This window comes from Esox lucius, chromosome 20 (genome assembly GCF_011004845.1).
Source record: "Esox lucius isolate fEsoLuc1 chromosome 20, fEsoLuc1.pri, whole genome shotgun sequence".
Taxonomy (NCBI): domain Eukaryota; kingdom Metazoa; phylum Chordata; class Actinopteri; order Esociformes; family Esocidae; genus Esox; species Esox lucius.
Genome location: NC_047588.1, coordinates 31,923,374 through 31,941,510, shown reverse-complemented (window position 1 = coordinate 31,941,510; position 18,137 = coordinate 31,923,374). Strand labels below are relative to the sequence as shown.

At 41.1% G+C, this 18,137-nt stretch overlaps 1 protein-coding gene across 1 annotated transcript; it reads right to left on the bottom strand.

The window, feature by feature from the left end:
- Positions 1–253: 253 nt before the first annotated feature.
- Positions 254–4,360, bottom strand: ccka (cholecystokinin a). Its single transcript, XM_010884678.4, has 3 exons — positions 4,233–4,360; positions 3,073–3,330; positions 254–2,073 (listed from the first exon to the last, which is right to left on the bottom strand). Exons 2-3 carry the CDS (start codon positions 3,326–3,328, stop codon positions 1,934–1,936), a joined length of 396 nt encoding a protein of 131 aa, XP_010882980.1. The 5' UTR covers positions 3,329–3,330; positions 4,233–4,360; the 3' UTR covers positions 254–1,933.
- Positions 4,361–18,137: the final 13,777 nt, after the last annotated feature.

The following is an 18,137-nucleotide window of genomic DNA, read 5'->3' as shown; positions in this document are numbered from 1 at the left end:
CCTCGTAAGTGGCCCAGTTGGCGTATGGCACTACATTATAGTGTTGTAGTGCTGCTACACCCCAGGTTCAGTCCCACAGGGTGTCACAGCTAGTCATGACCGGGAGGCTTCAATGCCTCGTCCCGAGCGGATGGAGATGGGAACTAGGCAGCATACACTGCTATCCCGCCTGAATAACGGTGAGGCATTCTGGCGCCTCAGATTAGCCTTCTTATTATCTGCCTAGTTTAAATTATTTGACTCTTTCTCGTGACTCTCTAACACCCTTTTTTACCCACACAATGTTTCATGACCCCTATACCCTGTCTTAAGCCTGTTCTGGTGTGGCTATAAGCAATGCCGAGATCTTTTTCCTGGGTAAATGACCCTTAAGGCGGCAGTCGACCACACTCCGTTGATGAGAGTGGGTTATCTTTCCAAGGAGCCTCAATGTCAAATTTCAGTGACAGTTCTCATTCTCATTGTAGAGTTACTAATACAAATACAATATACATTGAAAAATTACAACTAGAACGGATGTGTTTTAATCACTAAGCCTAATACATCTGGATTAAACTGACAGTACATATTTAAAACCTATAAGTTATATGTAGCTATTCCATACCCTGATCAGCAACACCAACCCAACATCAAACTGCTATCCCTTTGTGAGACAAACCTATTTGTATGGCTGTAAGCAGCCTATATGCAGGGTTTAGTTGTATATGGATTTAGAAGACCAGCTGTGTTAGAATTATGTCAGTGACTGAGCAGGACAACCGAGCTACTCATCATTTGAGCGACTGACTAAATTCAACAAACCACTGAGACTAATGTGGACCCCCAGCCCCTGCCGCGCCGAGCCCCACAACAAACACCTGTTGCTCACAATTAAATCAGCTCATTGACAGACACCTGTGCTAGCATTAGCCCTTTTCCTGTGCTAGCATTATGCTCCCGCCAGTGCAATCCAAGCCATGCTATTGTCTCTCCCATGCGCCCAAGTGGTACTCCAATATTTGTTGAGCTGCATGTGGTTGCCTGATGTAAAAAAATAAAAACAAGCTTTATTTGTCTCCTCCGTGTTTTTGTTTTCCGTTTAGCGACTGGGATGTGATATTGCCTCTGTTATTGCTGCCACCAATCGCCGCCTAAGGCCATGTCTGAAAAATGAGATTTGGAGAACAGCTCATTAACAGTAACGCTCTTGATCTTTAATCCCATCAGTGAGAGTGATGTGATGGGCTTCTGTACTGTGGGTCAATTATTAGAGAATTTGCTCAGGGAGGTATAACTTTCAGGCCAAAATTCATTAAGCTCTTATAGAAACTTTCTCTCGCCATCTACCCCCTTGTACCAACTGAATTCCTCTCGCTGTGGGCTGCGTCTACATTGCTCAGTGATGAGAAGTCCTTGGAACAATGTGCGGTCCAACATAATGGGAGAGCAAATATGAGCCGGACGAACCGTTGAATAACATGCATTTGTCAATGACAAAGAGAGGGAGCAATCGATGGGCAACTAAATGCAGCGCCAGCGCACGTGGCACTTAGGACTGTGATGAACCCAAGGCCTGAGTATGTGGACACACTGTTGAAAGGGATGCGTGTATATGCAATCCTGGTTTATTCTACTACAAAATCTGTCTGATTAGTGATCTCTGTGTACGGTACACATAAGAAAGCATGAAACAGAAAGAAAACAACCCTTCTCTTGATTTTCTTTTCTTCAAAAATCTGTTTACGTACATACAGTTTGAGTGTATATATACACACACATATATATATATATATATATATATATATATTTATATATTGCTTCATATCCGTTAAACAAATTTACATCAAATACATTGTAATAAATATAGCTTTTTGGGACAATAATTTTTGTTTTCCAGTGATGACATTATGATAATAGAAATTAATATAGTAGCTAGCAGTGTATGTGTTTATATCTAGGAGGAGTATTCCTCATACTCCTCTGCACTGCGGCGTCCGAAGTCCATCCAGCCAAGGTAATCCCTGTCCTTTATTCTGTGGCTGGGACCCGGTCCACTGGCTCTGCTGTTCAAGGACAAGTTCTTCTGGAATGAACCTGGAAGCAGAACATTTAAAATATTCACATTTCACCGGCCCAGTCCCTCAGCTTTTAAACAAAGAAGGGGCAGTTGCCAGACAAATTACTATTATCCTTATGACTAACTAATCTGGGACTAATCTGAATATAAACGTGAATACGGACAGAACATGTTATGGTTGACTAAGTGTTTTAATTTCTCATCCGAGACAAGAAATATTGGATTAAAACCAATAAACATGTTAATTGACAAATCAGTCAAGCCTAGCCATCTACTGAACCACTCAGCATTAGCCAAAAGGGGCTGGTGCCCGTCAGTCATTAACAATTCACTGGAGACACTTACTGCTGCATGCTTTGGCATTTACTGGTCATTGTGTTCTGTGTGTGATTGTTCCAGCACTTTAGACCCGTTAATGATACATTAACTGCAAACCGCGCTACAACACACTTCTTCTGAACAGCTAGCAATTTCTTTGACTCTTCACGAAAACCCCTGAACGCAAGTTTAGAGCTGGGCCGGACAACGGCCACATGAGAAATCCAGAAACCGGGTGTTGACAGTAGACAGAGAGACGGATGATGACAATCTTGAGGAGGAAGCATAGAAAGAAAGAACCGAAGAAGGACGGGGGCGAAGGCTTTCTTTCTGTAAAGTTGTCAAGTTTCTTCATCTCTCTGTTGTGATGAAAACCACTGCAGGGCTCTTCTCCATCATATTTCCATTGATCTCCTCCCTGGAGGTCTGCTAGTTATTCTCTTCCCTCACAGAGGAATTGCCATTTTTAACTATAAAGCTACCTGATGGGAGATGATGCCAATCCAAAATGAGTACAGACATTGGGTGTGTGTGTGTGTGTGTGTACTTATTCTCAGACACACAAATGACATTGTCATTGGGTTAGGGATATTTGGATTGGGATAACGTAAAACCCTAGAATACAATATATTTAAAACCAGCCTTTAACTATTTTATTTTAAATAAAATAAAAACATTTAACCAGTGGTATTGCTTACCTTTTCTGGATATCAACCTGGCGAGTAACTCACTCAGACTGGTGCGGGTTTCTCCCTCGTCCTCCGTCGGTTTGGAGAACGTGGTGAGCTGGCTGCTGAGGGGTGCTGAGCGGGCGTGGCGGGTGTGTTGAGGGGACACGGCGCCGTCCAGCCGGGGTAGTGCAGCCTTTCCCTTGTCCTGCGGGTGTGACGGGCGACCCATGCCGCTGCTAGAGAGGGCAGCCAGCAGTACACACACACAGATGCCCACATTCATCGCTGAGGGAGGGGGCCACAGAGATGGAGAGAGGGACAGGACATAAAGACTTGTTAGAATGGAGATAGACCATTTATGAACATCTGGGTGAAGACATATGGAATGTGGACGTCTCACGGTCACATGAAACAGTTACAGCGGCTGCACGTCAAGCTGTAATTTTTGGCATTCGCCATCAGGGACAGAAGAGCTAATTAGACGTTAAGCCTTTCGTTAAGGAAAAGTGCCCTTTCCCGCCCAATATGACCACCAGTAGAACTGATCCTGTCATGATGTAATCCTGGAGGAAACGGCCAACGCGATTAGGCAGCGATCCGTGTTATTGGCACCTTCCGCTTCCAGTCACAAGAGCCTTCACTTTCTTTGCCGTAAAAAAACAGAGCCACGGAGAAAGTAGTCTCCAGGGGGAAGGAGACGTGTGTGGTTTAATACCGCTGTTCTACTAACACATTACTGAATAATTCAAGGGGATACAGCAAACGAAGACTGGGTTGCATAAAATTAACACAGGTATAAAGGGACCTCAATTTAAAGTGAAGTGTCTCTGGGTAGCATTGTAACACGGATAAATGTGACAGGGACAGCAAAGTGATAAAGTATTCAAGACAGGAGATGAGACACAGGATATCATTTCAAAGTATGGGTACAGTGAGTGACTGTTGATACATTCACTCAAGACACACATATACATCCTCACATAATTCAGTGGAACCCGCTCTTATTATTCCATTCCTGGACCTGACCTAAATTCAGTACTTGCTACATTGCAAAGCGTCCATTGTTGCACAGAGGTTCTGCTGTTGCTTGAAATAATACTACAGCTATACAAGTGTTAACTAAACTTATTTAACGACGGCTAAACACAATGTAGATCAATAAAAAAAAGTGAACTAAAATGAATTACCTTCGATTCAGTCAATCCACAGCCTGGGCTCCACAATCAGAGAAGAGGAGTGTGGTCTCCGGTAGAGGCTCCAGTTGAGGGAGGGCTCACTAACAGACAGAGGGAAACTTCTCCAGTGGGTGCAGGAGTGGCACTTATATAACCGGAGTGGGAGGGTCGGCCCCTTGCTCCCTTCTGACCGTGTGCTTGCGCATCTCTGACGCAGTAGCAGACGATAGATGCGCTTACTTGGATAGAAAATAACAGGGCGACGCTATTGACCCAACATTGCTCTCCACGTGACCCCGCCCTCTCAGTCTCTCAGTCTGCCCCTGACACAACCGAAAACAAGAGGTGTCAAAGGTCATAACGTCCACGCCTCCACCCAGAACACAAGCCCCTCGTAATATCTGTCCCAGCACCAAGTGTTTGTGTTTTCTAATTGGGCGCGTACAGGTACAATGGAGCCCCTCACAGTTTCAAACCATTGTCTAACCATTTCGAGACTGCAACACCCTCCAAGCCCCAATGCCGCTTCAGCCACAGTGGCCACTGACTGGTTAATCCTTCTCCTTTGTAAAAGAGATTGCTGCCTGATTAGTATGGGGACGCATGGCATGCTCTGTGTCCGGGAATTAAACACAGGGGACAACCTCTTAAAGGGCTTTTAAAGTTGTCTAACTGAAGCTGAAGGACATGGAGATTCTTTTTTTTTTTTCTTGATTATGTTTGTTAGAGAATGAGTTTTCGATTGGATTTTTCTTCTGATTTGACACTTGCATCTCACATAGATCAACTGGACTGATGTTACTATAGGGTTGTGGTGAAAGGAAGGATTTTGTAATTTGGGTTAGGCTTTGGTCAATTTAATCTTCTTCAGTGTACATCTAGGATTGGGCAAAGCAACATTCTTTCAGTGAAATATTATGGTTACAATTGACACCTTTCCTGTGTACTTCTCAGTAGTTGGTATTCCGACGTACCCAATTCAGGCAGGTAACACATTCTACAGGTGTGGGTACCTTGCCTACACTGAATGCATGTATATGAACCACTGACAACACTCCTACATTCAAAAGGGTTTTCAGTACATTCATTTCAAGAATTTTTTATGTACCTTTAATTTGATTGTTTTTCCACTAAAATATTATTAATAATGAATGAAAGAAAGACATCTAAATAGTAATGAGTCATTTAGCAGAACGTCTTATCAAGAGCAACTTTTAATGGATACATTTTATGAAGCAACTCAGTAATAGCAAGTATACTCTTAATAGGTTTCGGCAAAAATCCTTGCTAGGAGGAAGTCAGAAATATTAATAAACATAGCGTTATTTCACAAAGCCAATAGAAAGGCTTGCTGTCCTTGTCTTATGTACTCTTGAAGAGGGAGGGTATCTGTTTTCTTTGACAGTTTGGCAGAAATTCTGCTATCCAAGCCTCAAGGGGAAGCTGATTTGACCATTGGGGGACAAGGACAGAAAATAATTTTGACTGGGCAGATTGGAAGGTACTTTCCCATAGGGGTGGGACAGCTAAAAGCCCAGAAGTGACAAAATGAAGAACTTACTGCTTTCACAAGTGAATTTGTGTATAGTAAGTAGAGGAGAGGCCCTAGAATAAAGCACTGGGGAACTCTAGATCCTCTCCACATCATCTGGTAAGAGCAGCCTGCCAGGTGGAATGCAATCCAAACATGTGCCATGCCCAGATCTGAAAGGGTGGAGAATAGTATCAGATGGTTCACAGTGTCATGCTGGTATCTGATGGTTCACAGTGTCATGATGGTATCTGATGGTTCACAGTGTCATGATGGTATATGATGGTTCACAGTGTCATGATGGTATCTGATGGTTCATAGTGTCATGATGGTATCTGATGGTTCACAGTGTCACGATGGTATATGATGGTTCACAGTGTCACGATGGTATATGATGGTTCGCAGTGTAATGATGGTATCTGATGGTTCACAGTGTCATGATGGTATCTGATGGTTCACAGTGTCATGATGGTATCTGATGGTTCACAGTGTCATGATGGTATCTGATGGTTCACAGTGTCATGATGGTATCTGATGGTTCACAGTGTCATGATGGTATCTGATGGTTCACAGTGTCATGATGGTATCTGATGGTTCACAGTGTCATGATGGTATCTGATGGTTCACAGTGTCATAGGCAGCGGACTGGTATAGAAGAATAAGAACAGAGGTTTGCTTGAACATTGTGAAGAGTTTCTGTTCCATAGAGCAAAGTAGTCTCAAGTGGCCATCTTGAAGCCTGACTGTCTGGGCTCGAGGAGATTGTTCTGAGAGAGAAACGTGTTGGTTGGAAACGTCACGCTCCAGTGTCTTGGAAAGGAAAGACAGAAAGGAGACTGGGGTGTAGGTGTTCTTGCTTTTGGGTGGGGAGCTCCATCTTGAAACACTCGCACATTCATATCCTTTTCGGCCGGGGAGTGTTATCTTTTTGGCCATTCAAAGTTGATGGCTCTTGCATATGTTGTATTGACATTGTTTGCAACACATGTACCACTTTACAATTTGCCAGGCCACACCCACATGCAGTGGTCAATAAAGGCCATTTTGTTTTTTGGTGCTAATCAGAAAAATATTGTGTTGAGTGACAAGGGAGCAGTCGGTGGGATTCAAACCTATGCTGTAGCAATGCAGGTGCTCAGAAGGGTGCAGCTGAAACCACTGGACCATCCGAAATGTTGACTATGGATGTAGATTATGCTGACCAGGCTTAAAGGATGTCATGGTCATTTACATCAATGTAGTGTCTATTTCTTCTGAAAATCAAATGAGCGCTACAGTTACGCTGTCAACCAAATGTTCTGTCACACATGTGCACTTACTGCACAATGTGTATTTAAAAAAAAAGTTTTTTATTACTTATTGACAGTGGAGAGAAAGTGGGAAAGATAGAGGAGAGAGTGAGCCAGAATAGAACCCACGCTGCTGTATCATATACCTCCAAGGCAGGGGTTTGGTTGCTGGACCACATCAAGCCACTTATTTTGTTGTTTTTTGATTTAATGAGAGGAAGAACTTGAAAAACCAGTAACCTGGAGAGAGGAAAAAAATGTATAAAGTGGGAGAAAACCAAAAAACCTTAAGACACTAGCTTCTGTTCACAGACCGCTCAACACGTAACATGCAATGGGCAGGAGAACTACAAAACTCAACTCTAATTGGACATTTGTCACTTAAGCTGTATCTGTTAACTGTAATTCATCAAGGCACTGAGACCTTGTTAACTTGAATTGAGGAACATGAGACATTTTTCTTGGGACTTGACCATTATTACTTGGTCATCTGTAACAACGATATCACTTGTTGTTGTTGTTGTTGTTGTAGAATTCCTTAATCAGAGGCAACTCAGGCTGACACAACAAAGCAGTGGAAAATAACGGGCAAACGTAACGGGAATAAGACGTGACGTTTCCCTTTAAATTTCAATTATTTCCTAAGCATGTTCGCACTATCTGTGCCCTGACATAAGATGATGAGATCTGTCAGACCTTAGGTGCCAGCCAACCGCCTGGATGGGTTAGGGATGAAGGAATGTGATCTGATTCCCTTTCAGCTGCAGTGATGAAAACATTGCAGATACAAAGAGGCTGTGTCCCAAATAGCACCCGTTTTCCCTATGTAGTACACTCCCTTTGACCAGGCCCCATGTGACTCTAATCAGATGTAGTGGACTGTGTAGGCAACGCACACACAGAGTTGTCTTGGTCATGATGACTCCATCCCCCGCTCACAACAAGTTCCCTGCATCATCACCTCCAGCTTTTCCTCTTGTCAAAGATATCAGACCACGTAGGCCACATCACCTTTGTTTTATACACCCGTGTGTTCCGTCCGAACGATGGTTTGAGAAAGTCGTATTTCTCCGAGGCGGTTATATATTGGAATGCTCTGACATCACTGGGTTGCGTCACCGACGTCCGACTGAATATGTGTAACTGAGTGTCATCAAAGTTGTGGGTGTAGGCGTATGGTTTATGACTATACAGCAGTCATATTCAAATCTGATCCTGGTGGTCTCTAGTGTGCCACCGGTTTACTTTCCTCATAATTCATTGCAGCCACCTGATAACTCATGCCTAAATCAGCAGTGTTACTGACATCGAGGTTCAGATTCGAATGTACTGTATGTTATTCAGAATAGACTGATGTACTGTATATTGCTCTCCTATAGTGCCTGCCCATATCTGATCTTTAAGGGTCCATATTGTCCTACAGTATTGGAATGAGACCGCAGGCCAACAATTAGGTGTCAATGGAGCTGGTCTTAAAGGCCCACGCCGTCCATAATTCATAGTTTTATGACACAAAAAGGATTTATGCATGGTTTAGTACTATGATTCCAAACCTTTTTGTTCGGTATGTGAGGTATACTATTTTATTTACTCTTAAAATGATGGAATAAAGAAAACCTTAGGATTTTCTTTAATGTAACACATTCATTGAGTCTACCTATCATGAATTTAATGCTATACCTACCAATTTCATGATATCAAATTTATGAAGATGTCGCTGCTTCATCACAGCATCTCCCAGGCCACTCAGGATAATCCATGTCCAAATCTTTATCTCCCCAAGTCAAGACACTGCTAGCTCAACCAGAAATCTTTACCGGTATCCTTATGCGCCAGAAGTACACTTTGGCTAACAGGCATGCATGTCGCACTGGGCGTCGCTAGAACCTAGACCGTGCTTGCCAATTTCACCACTCTCTGCTGGGGGTCCTCAGCTAGTTTGCGAGCAGGATTTGAACCCTGGTTTCCCAGTGATACAGCTGAGGCAGGGGCTTTACCACTGCACCATTCAGGGGCTCCTTGATGTGGACAAGACCTTGGTCTTTTATTTGCCTCTTTTGATCAACTATGGAAAACTATCACTTCCTTAGAAGTAACATCTTCAGATATCTACAGATTACATATAGTAATAGGAACGTACACATGGAACAGTCACAGTATGTGTTCAGGGCCCTGGTGGGTGTTTTATTATCCAAAAAAAGGGTTGGGGAGGACATGTAGGAGTAATCACAAATAGAAAACCAACTTCTGTATTAGAGAGCCGTCAATATTTCTGGAGCAACCACCTGGTGGTGGTTTGGCAGTCCTTTCAGGCAGTCCTTTCAGGCAGTCCTTCTCTCACTGGCCTCTCTACACTTCCTCCCCATACTCTCCTACTCCCTCCTTGGCTCCTGTGGCACTGGGGGAGAGCCACGATGAGGGCTTGTAGCTGCCCTCCTTCTGCCTTCCGGAGCCTCTTCTTCAACTCTTTTTCCCCCAATTTTTTCTCAGCTTGCCTTTCAGCTATTCCCCCAAGATTCCTCTTAGGAGCTGTTAAATACCTCCCCAGATGAGGTGCCGATGGGATGCAGCTGTGCAGAGACAGGCCTGCTGGCTGCCCTTGGAAGGTTCCGGAAACTCCAAGCTTTCTTCCATGAGGAGGGGGTTGTGACGCGGATGTAGCAGGTGGGGTTTAGACGTGTTTGCACCACAGCATGTAAACTTCCATGCATTCAAAAATACCCAGACCCTCCAAGTTTGTGACCTGCATAAAGCAAATAAATATTCTGTCTACTGTATAAGACACATTTCAGTCACTCAGCCTGTCCGCAGAATCTTTCAAATCAAATATGTAATATATATATATGTAATAATATGTAATAACCAGGCTATGAAATACGTGTGTCATACTGAATTGATAGTTTGGAATAAAGTCACACCTGCTCAATAAATTCAATTAAATGTCTCATAGAATCTTATATGGTATATGTTACACAACTCTAAGACTAAGCTTTATAACATATTCCCTGGGACCTCTTATATCTATGTCAAGCTTCTAAGGGCACACATAGTACATAACTCCATCAGAGTTGGGGAGTAACGGGTTACAAGTAATCCATTACATGTAACAGTAACTGTAATCCATTACGTTACCATCAGAAATATTGTAATCAGATTTAAAATACTTTTGAAAAAATTTAGAATTACTTTTGGATTATTTTAATTGAAAAAGAATAGGTGCGCGAAATAATTATGACACGTTGCATGTTTGATTTTATTATTTAATGTTTTTAAAACATTGTTATTTGAACCAAAAAAAGAATTGCGCGTTGTGTGTGATCATCATGCACGCAAAGGTCTCGCATAAACAGATTAGTCACGGATGTAGTTACATTTTCTCCGGTTTTGGTTGGTTGGATGGCTGGTAAAAACAGAGTATATCTACGATAATATTAGCCAAGCCATATAAAATGTTATTTAGTTATCTACTCAACGCATCTTTCTCATAACAATAATAGAAGATAGGCCTACATGGTGCTTTTTCATGTTTCAAGGTTTATTTGTCAAATGCACCTAACAACAGCTGGGACGAGTTGCAATACAGTAAGGCCATGCATTGCTTTGCATTCTCTGAAAATTGGGTTCACTGGTTATCATTGGCTATACTGATGTCATTTACTTCAACCTAAGAGTGCAGGTTTATAATCACAGCTTATTTATTTAATTTGCGTTTTGAAAATCCATGGTGGCCCTAATAATCGCAGGTTATGCTCGCGCGGGTAAATCTTATTTCTATTCGGATGTTCACGATTGCAAATGTGCATTGGCATGCCTGGGGTTTCTGCAACATTTTGACAAGGTTGTTGGTTGTGGAGCAAAACATCAGACTACTGCAGGTTTAGTTTAAGCGTGAAAAGCTACGGATATCTTGATTTTTATATACAACAATACCTTTTATGAATAATTTTTCAACAATGTTTTGAAGCAATTAAAAACATGAATAAAACCCAAATAACAGAATAGGCTAACGCATCATTAGATTTTGGGTTATGTTCAGATAAAAAGTCAGATTCTGGATCAAGGGTTATTGAATTAATTGGAATGGATATCTAACAGAACTTTAGCGTGTAATGTAGAGATGTAGCTGAATCATATTCAAGTAGAAAGCAATGGTTTAGAAACCCTTTCCAAAGGTACTGTACACAACCCAAAATGTAAAATGCTAATTCAGTTTTTGGCCAGCTATGTAAACTCTAACATTGATTGATCCTGCAAAAGGTGTTCAATTGGTTATAGGCTACTCCTATTTGTCTTCTAATGCCTCTTAATATGTAATATAAAAGACATTCTTGTTTGAGTATTCAAAACGTTACGTTACCGATTACAAATGTGGACCGCTAACTTGTAACTGTAACGGATTACATTTAAAAAGTTACCTACCCATCCCTGTATGCCATAACCTACACATCTTCTGGTTGGAAAACTTTGGGATCCTCTCTGAGGTCACTAGACTCAGACCCCAAACTGATTATCAGTATAACTGGGTGTAAAGACAGCCAGCCAGCAAACTAGCTAGGCTAGTCCATCAGTATCAGCATTTCCCATTGCTCTGACAATGTTTGGCTGAGCCATGGGGAGCTGAAAATAACTGTCAAAAGACCTGCGTAACAAGGTAATGGAACTTTGTAAAGATTGAAAAGGATAGAAAAATGACAATGATCCTAAGCACAAAGCCGAGTTGACCCTCCAGTGGTTACTGAAGAAAAAGGTGAAAGTTCTCCTCCTCTTCAACTCTTTTCCCCCCTTTTTTCCTCGGCTTGCCTTTCAGCTATTCCCCCAAGATTGGAGACTGTGTTGGAGTGGCCATCACAGTCTCCTGACCTTAATATCATCATGCCACTCTGGGGAGATCTCAAACATGCAGTTGATTCAAGACAACCAAAGGCTTTGCATGACCTGGAGGCATTTTGCTAAGACAAATGGGCAGCTATACCACCTGCAAAAATTCAGGGCCTCATAGGCAACTATTACAAAGGACTGCACGCTTTCATTGATGCTAAAGGGGGCAATGCACAGTATTAAGAACTAATGCAGACTTATGAACAAGGGTCAGTTTATTTTTTTCTTTGTTGCCATGTTTTATTTTATGATTGTGCCATTCTGTTATGACCTACAGTTGAATGTGAATCCAATAAGAAATAAAAGACATGTGTTTTGCCTGCTCACTGTTTTCTTTACAAATGGTACATACTGCTCCAGAAAAAATTAAGAGACCACTGCGCCTTTTTCTTCTTACCAATTCTCCAAGGGTATGCAAATACCATAAATACTGTATAGTCATGAATAGAGTTACAAGTTATAGAGTCATATATGTAGTCACATATAGTCATTATTGTAGAGTCATGTATAAAGAAATATACTGAGTCACAGATAGAGTCATATATAATGTCATACATAGAGATATTAGATATAGAGTCATATAGCCATAAAGATTTCGGTCAACACGTCTGAATGTTTTCTAAGCGACAATGAATGCCACTGGTGTGAGGTGGGAGGTTTGCGAGTGCGTAAAAATGTGAGGTAAAAGGAAAACCACCAAGCGACAACGACACCAAGGTCAGGTTTTAGCTTCTTTTGAATATATTTTGTTGAAAAAAGGCATAGCACCGCGCAGTTGACAAACACAATAATCCGTGAGGTGCCTGTGAAAAGAAGAAACACATATACACGACATAATTGGAGATGGGGAGCAGGTGTGTCCTTGGAGTACTCTGCAGCCATCAGTCTCCTGCCGGTGGTTAGTATGCTGACGAGGTGGAGCGCCGGAGAGGGAGAGGGCCCGCAGCGCCACGCGGGGCAGTCGTTACAGCCCGGGCTGGGTATTTCTGATTGTGTTGAAAACAATGATATCCAGTGAAAGCGTATACGCCAGCTAGCTACTTCTTTGATGCGGAGGTCCCGCAAACAAACAGTAGAGGAAAGTCTGTCACTTACTGAGTTGGAGCTCCGTGTGTTAAATGGATGATCCAGCATCGTTACTCAATGCTTTTGCTCTTTCATTCTTTTTTTCCCCCAGAAAATACTTGATGTCAAATTAGCCGGAGGGGGCTATGAAATGCAACAAAAGATGATTGCTTAATCAATAATGGATGGGCAGAGGCTTAGCAAAGCTGTTTTGGTTCAAAGCTTTGTTAAATTGACGAAGGCTGCATTAAACTGTAGCAATGACCAATTGTTTGTTACACTTTATTGTTGGTGGGTTTTAGTGCGACTGAAAACAACAGCCAGATTAGTTTCCATAAAGATTCCCACCTACACAGAGAGGTTCATACCTGGAGCTTGATGTAAGGACCTCCACTTCACTGGCTGACCCTTAAAAACCTGTCCACATATGCAGTACGTATTTGTTAGTGAAGTACCATAGTTAATGTGTTTTCCACTCCATTGTCCAGTTTTGTATTTCTTCCTAGGACAGCTATGCGTGTACGAAGTACAGGATAAAACCAAGTCTTTGTCCACAATGAGAAATAAAAAAAGCACAATTTGTTTAAATGGTTCTATGGAAACCAATAAATAACTAATCTGGTTCTCTACCCAATTTTTACTACAGTCACATGTGAGGATGGATTCAGGATTGTGATCAGCTTAATGTTTTTCTCGCTTAAAAAATATTTAGTTATACAGTGCTCATTGCGTAGAGTGGACGCAGTTTCAGATTAGTCTACTTAAATCTAGCTAAATATTCTGTTTCATTCTCTTTCATTTTGTTCTTTTCAGAATTCAAATATCAAGAGAGGGCAGCTCTCATTCTGTGACAGCTATTAAAAACCGCCCCCAACACTGCTATTGAACAAAGCCCTGTGGCACAGACACGCAATAGTCCAGCAACCCCCTCAACTTCATTATAATAACACTGCAGTATAGCGACAAGTCCTTAAAGAACACCCAAATGGTCTCGATCAGGAGGGAGTGGGAGAAAAAAATCCAGATTCATTAAAACCCTGATGCCACTGGATACATATTTTTCAAGTGGGTTCAACACGCTGGAACATGAACATTGCCAATTACCTGGAGTGTCTGACTCAGTAGAATAATGGACTTCATATTTGGTAGACATCATAAGCACAGATACATATAGGACTCCACAGATTTGATAAGCACAGGAGTAATTTCTGTGGTAGTGGAACTAGGAGAGCAGTCAGTCCCCCTTATCCAAGATACTCAGGAGACATTGGATAGTTTAAAAGGAGGAGAAATGGACAAAGATGTTATGTTAGACCAGTCATTTTTTCATGACATGGGCAAGTGAAAGGACTTGTTTGAAATATATTTGATTGTAATCTTATTGTAGCAAAATATATTTATTTTTTTTGCGAACTGCTAGATTAGTCTGAGATAATTTAGTCGGACTACTGGGCTTGACACAGTAAAATGTAATAACTACATTTTTAATGAAGAACTGTATATAAAGGTCATTAATACAGCAAAATTAGATCTGTATATAAAATATTTACATCTGACATTTTAGTCATTTAGAAGACGTTATTTTCCAGATGACAAGGTTGAACATTGAAGTATGCAAGTCTGAGATTCTCTACACACGTCTGGTAAATATTTGATTACAGACAGACAATATGCATATACTATGTATTCCAAGTGTTTTTGGTTATTTTGTCTCTTCGTTCCAGGAGTTTGGATTTGAAATGATACAGAAATTGTAGGTACATTTATTTAATGTCCATTATTTTGTATTTTATATATAATATACAATACAATTTATAATACATACTTTTTTATAGTCAATTTCGATAATTTGAAATAAATTTTCATTTTTATTCTGGTTCGATCATGCAAATAGGGAAGTACACAAAATGATTAAATTAAATTGCATTTTTAACTAAGCTATTGTAGGAGAGAATGGGTAAGAGGACTTAGTTTAAGAGGGAAGTCAGCGTACTTGAGATTATGTTGAATGCATCTCCAGACCAGTTGATCTTCCTAACCCGCAAAGCATGAACCACACCTTCCCCAACACTACTAGTTCTCTGCCCATTAAAACATTTAGTCTGATACTACCGTGCTATCTTCCATGAACGACCCAACTCACTTGTCCACAATTAACATAGAGTTTAAGGCTAAATTCTCTGGGGAAATGTATTCACTCAAACACTGAAACATCAAGATAGCATAATTCCGGATGAAGATTACATATGAACTAATGCATTTTCAAAGAAGGTGGAAGAAATATGCTCCAATAAACTTGAAATCAATTATCAGGTGAGGCCCCTGGTAATGTCTGCAGAAGACTGCAGAATAGGATAATTAAGAGACATTGATCATGAAGCCTTCCACTTTTATGTCCGCATTCTAAAGGTATACTGTTGTTATGCACCAACTGGATGTGGAGGACCAAGTAATCAGGAAAACTGCATGAGCTCATAAAACCATCTCAATCACAGACAGAAAAGTACAGACTAATACAGTGTACACACTTCCACTAACTAACTATACTTCACATTGTCTGTAGTAGGCTAACCCTGATTACTCTTGTAACAGCATTTTGTAAGTGTGTTAATTTTTCTTCTGTATTTGCAAATGTTGTAGGCACCACATCAAAGATTTCGAGAACTTTGGTTGTGGCATTGCCATGTGACAACATTATGACAACCAGGTAGTAATATTGGCATGTATTCCAGATTTCCAAATAGGTGTTAGCCTTTTTTCCCAATGTAATATACACATTTGAACTGAAATTTCCTAAATAAATAGGGAATAGGGTGTCATTTTGGACAAAAACATAATTATTACAATATGAATTCCTTCTTGGTGAGAATATTACCATCGGTCACCCTACCACTACCATTCTCCTCAGAAAAGACCAAGCTGATTTCCTCTCAGAGGCGTCGCTAGGATAATATAATATTAGGATCATACCCCCCCCCCCCCAGCGACACAAAGGACAAGGTTTTGAATGTACATGCGGAAAATGTCAATGTACACGCTAGCGATGTCTACATTGCCATAAAGCGCGATTACTACATCAGTAATCAGTAATTAATAGATATGGGGCTATTCATAAAAGAATAGACCCCCAGGGCTAACGACGCCACTGTTTCCTCTTCTTTCCAATTTTAAATTCACAGGAACACCAAAGTCGGCTTTCATCAGGACGATGATGTTCTCTGCAACTAGAAACTTTCTCATGTACCCCTTATTCCTCCAATCCCCCAGACTCAGAGTCTGAATGGAAACTTTAAATCACCTCTCCCTGCGTTTTCATCAAAGTAACCAGAAGAGAAAAGCTCCCACAAAGGAAAATCTGGTAGAAAACTAATCTTGTTTTTTAAGCTTTTTGAAGATGTATCTTATCGTGACATCGTATGAAATACATTATAATAGGGCAAAGCCTATCAGTTTACATGAGCAAAATATTGATGTTGTTGTGTTTTAATTTGAGTTTGTATGAATCATTCTGAGATTAGAGGGGCTTTTATCTGTTGGTCCTGTATCATTGACTGTTACATTATATGGGCCAAACTTCATAGAGGAGTCTTGAAAGAATGAATGCAAACATCAATTGAATGGATTATGTAAGTGAATTACTGTATTATGATGAAATCCACTGTTATCTTTAACACTTTAGAGTAAGCAACTGCCTCTGAGGTTAATTGGTTGAACAAGAAAGCGCAGGTTATGAAAGGCAGTGAGGCAATATACTCCAATTACATTTTTCAAGGTCCAGAAGTGACACATATATTACATGCCAAAAGGCATTTTGTGACTTCCATCATAACAGGAAAAGAAGGCTTGCTGCTTTATGCTTCAACGGAGTACATGCCCATTAGAGTATACACAGACATGGCATTCTCAGACATGTCCTGGGCACCGCTCCCACATAAAGATCAACCTATTCTCAGCTAGGCATCATCACAAATAGACGGAGGCTGTTGTTTGTCATTGTGTGTTTTTACACTCTTGGCTTTCCACAGCCATGGGCTTTTTTCATGTTGATTCTGTTTTCCTACAGGTCATGGTATCACACGTCAGGAAATTGATCTGAGAAATCATCCAGCTTGCTGACTCAGTGAAGGGTAACCCGAGCAAGCGTCTGATCGGCCGCAGGTGAGATGGCTCGGCATTCTCCATAGAGCACTTCTTTTAACCAGGGCCTATGGGGTTTGTGCTGTAAAGGGAACAGAATCGGGGATGGAGCCAGGTTGACCACACAGCCAGAAATAACAGAAAGCAGCAACAAGGAAACAATAGAAACACAGAAAACAACATCAAACACTGACCGTCTGCATACAGTAGTGTTGTATATCTGACTGTTTGTGTTCTCTATCTGGCCCTACTAGCTATGATAATAAAGCTTTGTATGCTGGGACACTGAGGCCAACTGTACTACTGGAACAATTATGCCATCCGAATGGGGCTGGTAATTATCTAGCAGCTGCTGAATACTTGTGATTCATCGTCATGAATCATCCATGGGGAGGGTGTGGGCCACAGTTGAAATGAAGCGTGCGACGTGGAAAAGCAGCATGCGACGTGGAAATGAAGCGCCTGTCAGCTCTCGTTATGTGCATTTCATTGACACGCTCATATCACATCTATTACTGCCCTCTCACAAAAAACACTAGAGGATGACCAGAAAACATCCATCTCTAAAACCTCAAAAGCTTGGTTCTGGTTACGTCCCTGGTTGTGGGCTACTATCGATCCCAAATGTCTAATAACGATGACTGCATGTCAAAAAGACTGACCAGCCAACTGAACAATAATTATTTTTTAACCAATGCATTGAAAGAACAAGTGTTTTTATTATTTATTATTCCATGGGTGTAGTCGAGATATCTGAGGACCATTTTTGCGACAGTGCATACATCTCTATGCAGCAGTAAATCACTTACCTTACGTTATTTGTAGTTTCGAAATCAATAAAGTTTCTCCTGTTTGTGTTCACCATCGCGTGATTCACATCACATGTGTTTCACATTTAAGCTTTTGATAAAGCAAAACAATTCCCATCAGTCAGGAAAACATATACTGTATCTAAAACATTGACTGTAAAATGTAATCAGACTTCTGTACTTTATTTAAGCGTGTGTGTTTGTGAAT